The sequence below is a fragment of the Macrotis lagotis genome, chromosome 1 (genome assembly GCF_037893015.1).
Source record: "Macrotis lagotis isolate mMagLag1 chromosome 1, bilby.v1.9.chrom.fasta, whole genome shotgun sequence".
NCBI lineage: Eukaryota > Metazoa > Chordata > Mammalia > Peramelemorphia > Peramelidae > Macrotis > Macrotis lagotis.
In genome coordinates, this window is record NC_133658.1 from 45106479 (window position 1) to 45116157 (window position 9679).

The 9679-nt window shown below is 40.5% G+C and overlaps 1 protein-coding gene across 1 annotated transcript; it reads left to right on the forward strand.

The window, feature by feature from the left end:
• Positions 1–22: 22 nt before the first annotated feature.
• Positions 23–7773, forward strand: TERF2IP (TERF2 interacting protein). Its single transcript, XM_074199836.1, has 3 exons — positions 23–1059; positions 3904–4028; positions 5177–7773. Exons 1-3 carry the CDS (start codon positions 447–449, stop codon positions 5630–5632), a joined length of 1194 nt encoding a protein of 397 aa, XP_074055937.1. The 5' UTR covers positions 23–446; the 3' UTR covers positions 5633–7773.
• Positions 7774–9679: the final 1906 nt, after the last annotated feature.

Genomic DNA, 9679 nt, shown 5'->3' on the forward strand with positions numbered 1-9679 from the left:
CGCGCCCGCAGTAGCGCACGGCGGGCGCCCCTCTCCCCCTCTCTCTCGAGGCCAGCCGGACCGCAGCGGGGAGCTGGCCCCCTGGGCATCGGGTGGCCCCCTGCCTACTGCCTCAAGTTGTCCATCCTGAGGGCTTGAGGCTGCTTCCTCGGGCGGGCCCGGTTGGGGTGCGCCGGGTTGGGGTGCCCCGTGGAATCCAGCGGCGCTCTCCTGCCGCAACGTGGGCCCGCAGGTGCAGGGGCGCCTTGTGAGGGAGGCCGAAGTAGCCGGGAAGACGCATGCGCAGAAGAGCCGCCGGGCCCTGACGCGCCCCCCGGGATGCGAGGCCTCGGCGCCCCTGGGGTCAGAGGGTGAGCGCAGGCGCAAAGCCGCCTCCGCGCCTTGGCGGGCTGGGCCCGCGGCCACCCGCGCGTGCTCGCGCCGCCTCGAAGGCCCGGCGCCGAGGCATGGCCGACAGCCCGGAAGCGGGCAAGGACCCCAGCGCCCCGACCCACTCGCGGACGCTGTTCGTCCGTGAGGATGGCAGCTCCATCAGCTTCTACGTGCGGCCCAGCCCCACCAAGCGGCGGCTGGCCACGCTGATCCTGCACGGGGGAGGCACCCTGTGCCGCGTGCAGGAGCCCCAGGCCCTGCTGCTAGCCCAGCCCGGGGAGCCGCCGGCCGAGGCCGCGGGGGACTTCATCTCCACGCAGTACATCACCGACTGCGTGGAGCGCAACGAGCGCCTGGGCCTGGACGACTACCGCCTGGGCAGGCCGCCCGCGCCCAGCGAGCCCGAGAGCGGCCCCGCGGCCGGCCGGGAGCCCGAGGCGGAGGCCTACACGCAGGCCGAGGACCGGGCCATCCTGAGCTACGTGCGGGACCACGCGCGCTCCCCCGGCGCCCTGATGGGCTGCGGCCTCTGGAAGGCCCTGGAGAAGGCGGCCCTCACGCGCCGGCCCTGGCAGTCCATGCGGGACCGCTACCTGAAGCACCTGAAGGCGCCGGAGGGGGAGCAGGCCGCCAGCCCCTCGCAGAAGCCCAAGAGGAAGGCGGAGGAAACGGAGCCAGCCCTGGGTGGTAATGGCTCCGGCCCCGGGAGCGGGGGGAGGCAGGGCCCCGGGTCGTCCCTGCCTGGGACACCGCGAAAAAACCTCATATGTATATATGTGTGTGTATATATATATATATATGCGTGTGTGTTATATATAATGTACACACATATGTATATATGTGTTATATATAATGTACACACGTATGTATATATACTTCTAGATAGGATGTGTGTATTCTAACATACACATACATATATATGTATTTTCATATCATATATTAGAATATTCTATCTATGGATATGGAAATACACATATATATATATTTATATGTGTGTATACAGATTTCCATATCCATAGGTAGAATATGCATATTCTAATATATACACACATATATAAATATGTATATATATATATATATATATACACACACACAGATTTCCATATCCATAGATAGAATAGTCTAATATACATGTACATGTGCATATATTAGACTGTTCTATCTAGGGATATGGAAATATGTATATTTATATGTGTATATATTTCCATATTCATAGATAGAATATGCATATCTATGAATATGGAAATATACATTTATATGTATATGTGCATATGCATATATATGCATGTTCTATCTATGGATATGGAAATACATATATATATATATATTTATATATGTGTATACATATATGATTTTTTCTTTTCTGACATCTGGAAAAATATTTTGGATCTTTGTATGAAGTCAAGTTTTCCCAAGCTCCTCATGTTCCTTTGCACTCATTCAGATGATTTCCCCTCCCAAAAACAAACTGGAAAAAAAAAAGGTGCCATAAGTAATCACTTTGTCAAAAGAGCTTGTGTTAGATAGTTCACAAGAGGCAAAGGAACTCTTCCCTTGATAAACTTGCAGTATAATTGGAGAAGAGGATGAGATATGCTTACAAAAATATGACTCCCAGAAGATAGGAAAAAATGTAGTTGATGGGAGGATTGGATGTGGAATCCAAAGGCCTGCTCTGCCACTTTTACTATCATGGTGACTTCAGACATCCAACTGCCTAAGAGTTCCCTTTTAGCTAATCTTCTCCCTTGTCCAGAAATGACCTACGAGGGAACCCCCTTATATATTTGACTTCAAAGCACCAAAGGGCTGCTTAGACAGTCATTTTACTCAAAGGAAGCTACTAAAGTAACAGCAAGAGTAGAGTCAATTCTGAATTTTTAAAAAAAATTTGAATAGGGCAGCTAGGTGACACAGTGGATAGAGCACAGGCCCTGGAGTCAGGAGGACCTGAGTTCTTTTTTTTTTAGGTTTTTTTTTTTTGGCAAGGCAAATGGGGTTAAGTGGCTTGCCCAAGGCCATACAGCTAGGTAATTATTAAGTGTCTGAGACCAGATTTGAACCCAGGTACTCCTGACTCCAAGGCCAGGTGCTTTATCCACTATGCCACCTAGCCGCCCCAGGGCCTGAGTTCAAATGTAGCCTCAGACACTTAATAATTGCCTAGCAGTGTGGCTTTGAGTAAGCCACTTAACCCATTGCCTTAAAAAAAACAAATATATATATTTTAATAACTCAACCTTGTAACATTTGTTGATTTTCTTTAGTGCCTTTTGATGATGTTCATCCTTCCTAATTGAAGAGGACCATAGCCATTCATAAGCCTAAAATTAACTCACTGGTGGAGTTTGTGGAATGGTGGAGTATTTGTCCTTTTTAGATCCCATGCACCAGATTAACATCCTCCTTATTTCTCTAGGGGGCAGGGAAAAAAACTTGGCAGGGAAAGGGATATAATTGAGAAGGAGAGGAGAGTCAAATTGTGGATACTGAAAGTTTAATTCGCTTTTAATGTGTATTTATCCACTTGACATGAGGTAAAGTGGACAGAGCACTGCTTTTGGAATGGGCAGATTTTGGTTCTCTGCCTGTGAGTTGTGTGATGTTGGCTAAATTGTTTAGCTCCTCTGAGCCATCATTTCCTCATGAGAAAAACACTTCTAAACATGCCTGTTTTGCTTTTTTGAGGGGTTTATGATGATGAAATGATGTAGCATATGCAAAAGGGTTTTTAGAACATGGGGCTTAATGTAACTCTATAAGATTATATTTTTACTATTTTAACTTCTCACCCAAGAGAGGTAGTAACAAACACTAGGGTCTCAGGATTAAATTCCCCAAGTAAAAAATTGCCAAACCAAGCTTTCTGACTCTTTCACCAGAAAAGGGAAACTTATCTTCAAGTTTTAAAAGCTGCGGTCTCTATGCCTAAAAGAAGACAATGATGATAGCATAGCTCTTATGTGTTTAAAAAAAAGCTACAAGGATTTTTCATTTTTTTTGAAGAATCTTTTTTTTTTTTGACCAGGAAATGGGGTTAAGTGATTTGCCCAAGGTCACACAGCTAAGTAAGCATCAAGTGTCTGAGGCCAGACTTGAACTCAGGTCCTCCTGTCACCAGGACTGGTGTTCTATCCACTGCACCACCTAGCTGCCCCGATTTTTCATTTTTTAAAAAAGAATTTCTAATATGTCTACATTGCTCAATAGTTTGAGAAGATTTGGAAGTCACTTGTTCTTAGAAAAGCCTTGATTTTAAAATTAGATGATAAGCTTTTAAAATGTCATTGGTGGCTATTTTTTTTTCCAGACACAAGAGTAAAGGTTCTTGTTCTTTTGTGTCTTTGCTTCCTTGGGTGTCAGTTGAATCCAAAAATGTATTTATGATATTTATATTTATATAAATCTTTGAATCCATCTTTGAATCAAAGCAAATGGAGTAGAAAATGTATTCTCTTTTTAGTCAAAAGAACTCATACTGGATGCTTATTTTTGTGGTGTGTTTTGCTTTGGTTTTTTTGTCTTTTCTAGAGCCACAGAAGAAAAAAGTCCTTGATATGCCTGAGGAAGATAAGGCAGAGGAGCAAGTGCAGGAGAGAGAAGCAACAAAGGAAGATGTTTTGAACCCTGAAAACCAGGAGGTTGAGGAGAGTGAGGTTTGTAGAGAAGGTTTTCTTAACTACTTTTTTCCTCCTCCCAAGTCATCTCCTCTGATCTACCTGCTTAACCCAAACCAGAGATATAGACATAGAGCATAATTGAAGGTAAGGAGTCCCTAAGAAAGGCCTGGGCAGATGGTCTGTTTGAACTTGTAAATGGAACTATTCCAGTTAAGGAGGGAGAAAAATATGGTAGATAGGCTCATTTATAAATTATAAAATACATCTCCTTTAGGCACTAGTCCCAAACTCATTTTACTTGTTTATTTATTTAAATTGTGGTTTAAGTTTTTAGAAAAATTTTAATGGATTTCAGAAACGTAAGTTTAGCTTTAAAGGAAGAAACTATATATACTTTTTTCTTTTTATCAGATATAACTGTGTCTCTATTCTCTGTCACATTCAGTTCAATTTCTAACTTTTTGACATTTCAGATTGAGTGATAGTACTGGAAAGAATTGGAACATGAAGCAGATCAGGGACAGGAATGAGGATTGGACCTGAGTTTCATGGCATAGAGAGGTCTACCCACATAAATCATCACTTTCTTAAGGGCTAACTTGAGCATTTAGAAATTTGGTGACTTGCTCAGAGTCCATACAGCCAGCATGTGCCAGAGGTGGGACTTGAATCCAGGCCTTCCCCACAGGCTATCTCTCTTTCCACTATCCCACACTGAAGATTGGTCATTAAAAATGATTCCCATTAGTTTGTTTTTGAGACATGACAAGAAAAATGGTATTATAAATATCTTAAGATTAATTTTAAAAAGTAAGCGAGTCTGTGCCAGCCAGTGATCAACATTTAACTTTAGCTTAAATTTCTACTGGAGAAGTGCTTAACATTCTTCCAACTATGTGGTTTATAGGAATTTTTCTATCATATGGAGTGGATGGGAATGTGTTCAATTTTAGTCTTATCAGACTTTAAATGTTGAACTGGAATTAGGAGAATCTTCTCCCAATTCTGTTGATAATAAATGACCTGGAGTACACTTTGCTATTGTGAGCTTCATCTGTAAAATCAGAAGTGCACCAGGTCTCTAACATTCTTATAACAACTACTTTGGAGTTTTAATTGCCTTTCTCCTTTGGTTGTTTTAGAAAATATGAACTGCTTCAGTTTTCTGATTTCATTACTTTTAGGTTCTTGATCAGACCCCTGACCTTGAATTGGCTGTGATTAAAAATGGAGAGCTGACCAGTCCTGGAAAAAGTAACTCCAGTTTGAAAGAGACTCCAAAGCTCAGTGAGGTCTTAGAAGACTCTGTTGTGTTAGAAACACAACCTGAAGTGGAGGAAAACAGTTCTGGCTCTTCTCTTTCCCCTGAGGTGGGAGCTGCCATCAAAGTCATCAAACATTTAATGGAGGAGTTTTGTGTGGATCTAGCCACAGTCACCCAAGCATTTTTGAAAAACAGTGGAGAACTGGAAGCCACTTGTTCCTTTTTGCAGACAGGCCAGCGATCTGATGGCTATCCAATCTGGACCCAACAGGATGATAGAGATTTGCAGAAAAATGATGAGAATACCAGAAGTAAATTGATTAAAAAATTTGGTGATACAAATGTAGCGAGGAGACTTGAATTCAGAAGGAATTAGAGCAAGATATTGGGGGTGGGCGGAACAGCTTCAAGGTTCAAAAAGTGCTGCTTGTCCATTTCCTCTGATTGTTTTCTCACTTTGGTTGTGTGAGGTAGAGACTCTAAGTTATCACTGAAGAAGAAATTGAAGGTCAGAGTAGTGTCTTATCCACCCACTTAACAATACTCAGATACTTGAGGTGGGATTTCAGCCATGTTCTTACTTGGCTTCTATGGCCAGGTTTCTTCCTGCTTTGTTATGCTGTCTTCCAGTAATTGTTTGAAATGTTTATTAATGTATAGTCTTAAGTCAAAGAATTCCAGTTCATTTACCCTATGATTTCTGTTCCTCTGGCAGTAAGCTAGTGATATTTCAGAGGTGGGAAAAATATAAATTTATGTTTTGCATAAAAAATAACAATTAAAAGCCTCTAAACTGTTAGAATGCATTCTGCCTAGACAGAGATATATAGGATCATAAATTTAGAACTGGAAGGGACCTCAAGTATTAGTCCCTTCATTTTACAGAAGAGGAAATCAAGGCACAGAGGTTAGGTGATTTTTCAGATAAATTCCACACCTATTAAATGTCTGAGAAAAATTTGAATCCAGTTCTTCCTAATTTTCACTTAGGGTGCATTACTCATTTTGTGGTGATGCTCCCTCTAAAAAAATGTTAACAGGGAGCAGCTAGGTGGTGCAGTGGATAGAACACTGGCCCTGGAACTCAGGAGGACCTGAGTTCAAATATGGCCTTGGATATTTAATAATAACCTAGCTGTGTGACCTAGAGCAAGTCACTTAACCCCATTGCCTTGCAAAAACAAAATAAAAAAGTAATGGGCTACAGGGGGATGAAAAAGCCATCTCTCCCATCATGTGATTCCTACTGCCCTTGTTAGATGTAGGACTTGAAAAAATCCAGGGGGATTTTGAATCTCAGAGGCCATCTGTTTCAAAGCTCTCATTCTGCACTTGAGGAAACAGCCCTAGGTATATTATTAAGTAAGGCCTTACAGGCTTAATAAATGTCAGAGGTGAGATTTGAACTCGGGTTCTTTGATGCTAAATCAGTGTTCCTTCCAATGTACCATGCTGTCACTTGACAAAAAGCAATGTAAATTGGTTGAGCTTGTGAAAATCTAATATAAAGCCTTTTAAAACTGCTTGGTTTTTGCAGGATTCCACGAAGTGATAGATACCAGGAATTTTGAACTCTTTTTGTGGCATGAACTTCTTTGAAAGTCTGGTGAAACCTTTGAATCATTTTTGGAATAATGTTTTTAAATAATTGAAAGAAAAGCTAAATTTCATTTAGAGGTTAGTGAAAATGTAATTTTTTTCACCATTCAAGTGCATAGATCATCCCTGAAATCAGTCCATAGACCCTACCTTAAAAACCTTTGATAAAGACTTAATTAAACTCATACTTCTTGCTAATCACCAAAGAAAACAACAATGAAATTTGATTTTTATGAATTCTTTGAAAATGACCTACCAAGCTATGAATTGATACAGCCATTTTTGATAGCATTTTTAGAGTAATACGAAGAAGATAGCCAAAATGTCCATACTCTTTTACCGGTGGATTACATTGGTAGCAATTTACTGTGAATTGAGTGAAGTAGCATATAGTAAGAGCCTACTACTCTGTGCTAGGCCTTGTGGTAAGTTCTGGAGATAACAAGAATGTCAAAGGACAGTCCTTAACTCTCAAATAGCTTATGGTGAAAAAGATAAAGACACCATATAGCAGCATACTCTGTAGTAGCAAGGAGCAAGAAACAGATGCCCATCATTGGAGGAATGACAGAGAAACCTGGTAAAACTGATAGAGTAGAAAACATAAGTAGGAAATTAATATACATGTTGGTCACAGTAATGTAAACTAAATGATGAACAACAAAACCATTGAATCTGAACTCAATTTAGAATTGTTATGACTATGCTAGGCCTAAAAAAAAAATTATCTTCCTCCCACTTTTCTTCAAGGAGATGGGGGACTATGGATGTGGAACACTGTATATAATGACAGATTTTTTTTTGTTATGTTTAGCTTGATGTTTTGTTTTTCTTGCTCTCTGTTATGAAGGATATCTGTTTGGAGTGAAAAATAAAAGTGACAGAAACAAAAGAAATAAATTTATTTTAAAAAAACTTCAACTTCCCATGCCTTTTCTCTTTCTCTGTAGAGACTACATTTCTTACTTATAATTTGCTTTGAGAACATGTTTATGACACTTGATATCTCCCTGCTCTGCTCAGTTGTACTTCCCATCTGTCTCCCTAATCATAAGACAGTCTTTTACTAATGAGAACTCAAGACCTTAATTGAATTTCTCTTGTTAATGATTACTAATAGATTTTTGTTGAAGATAATTTGAAACCTAAAATTCATAAACAGAATTTTAATTTTTTTTGCTTTGACCTTCCTTTCCCTTATTTGAAATAGCTTTATACCTAATTCTTGTTTACATGCATTATGCATTCTGTTGATTTTAATTCACACGAGTACAAAAAACTTTTCCTAAATAGGTTTTTAAGGGTAGTTTTATTCTACTAATATCAAGGTTGATATCATTCTGAAGCTGAAAAGTGATTTTCAAAGGCTGGTTTTTAGGATACGAGTTGAGTATCTAGGCTGATGGGATGCATCACAAAGAATGAAGGCCATAAATGTAGGCAACAGCCTGGTTTTTATAAAAATATCTTTCCTTTTACCCTGTTTTTGATGATAGTTACATGAGAAGAAGCCCATGGGCATTATGAAATGAGAGAATTTGATGGCTGAGCAATCTGTCAGCTAAGGGTGTATTTTTTTTAACAAGGCAGTGGGGTAAAGTGACTTAACCAAGGTCACACAGCTAGGTTATTAAATATCCGAGGCCACATTTGAACTCAGGTCCTCCTGACTCCAGGGCTAGTGCTCTATCCACTGAGCAACCTAGCCACCCCTGGGGAACTAGTTTTTTTTAAATCATTCTGTAGTCAAAAGAATGTAAGTTTTTTAATTGATATTTTATTTTTCCAATTATACGATATGAAAGTTTTTCAGTATTCATCCACTTGAATATTTGTAAGTCCATTTTTTTTACCACCCTCCCTTCCCAGTCAATTACCCTTAGGAACAAACAGTCTAGTAAAAATTGGACGTGTTCATTTGTGGTTAATGTACTTACATATTAGTCATTTTGTATATGAGAGTAAAGAAAAAAACTATATGATAAGGAGAAACGAGAAATTTTTTAAAAAGTGAACATAGTATCCATTCAAACTGTGGGTTGGTGGCTTTGTTTTGTTTTCCTCTCGATGTGGATGGTGTCTCTAACAGGTCTCCCAGAGTTGTCCTGTATCTCTGTGAACTCCTGAGAGGAGCTGCATCCATCAGAGTTGATCAATTCATAATGTTGAGAATATATGTTTCCTATCAACATTTTCAAATTGTCAGTTTCTCCTTTTTGTCAGCCTATAGATTGTTTTTAACATTTTATTCCCCCCCTCCCCCTGTTCCATGCAAAGACAAGTTTCTTTTTTTAATTTTAATTTTTTAAATTTTATTTTTTATTCTCATTTTGTACAAATGTTTTTTTTTACATTAATAAAATATTCTTGTTTAAGAGTAAACAAAATGCCCCTCCCCCATGAATATAGACTTGCTTGGGAGATAAAGTAAAGGGGAGAGAAAAAAATTAAAATTAAAAAAAAATAATAGTAATAATTGTAGGTATGGCCAGGTGGTGCAATGGATGAAGCACCAGCCCTAGAGCCATGAGCATCCAAGCCCACATCCAGCCCCGTAGACCCAACAATCACCTAGCTGTGTGACATGCAAGCCACCTGATCCCCACTGCCCTGCAAACCCCCCCCCCCAAAAAAAGACCCAAAATAAAATAAAATAGTAACCATAGTAGATGTGGCTGGGTGGCAGACAGAGCACTGGCCCTTGAGCCAGGAGCACCCAAGTCCAAATCCGGCCTCAGACACCCAAAGATCACCCTGCTATGTGGCCCCAGGCAGGCCACCCAGCTCCATTTGCCCTGCACAGTCCCCTAAATAATAATAATAA

What these genes read in the sequence shown, in the direction of transcription:
- TERF2IP (XM_074199836.1), top strand. Translation starts at nt 447, where the DNA reads ATGGCCGACAGCCCGGAAGCGGGCAAGGACCCCAGCGCCCCGACCCAC. An exon ending in AACGGAGCCAGCCCTGGGTG is followed by an intron (nt 1,060 to 3,903) that starts GTAATGGCTCCG and finishes TGTCTTTTCTAG; the next exon opens with AGCCACAGAAGAAAAAAGTC. An exon ending in AGGAGGTTGAGGAGAGTGAG is followed by an intron (nt 4,029 to 5,176) that starts GTTTGTAGAGAA and finishes CATTACTTTTAG; the next exon opens with GTTCTTGATCAGACCCCTGA.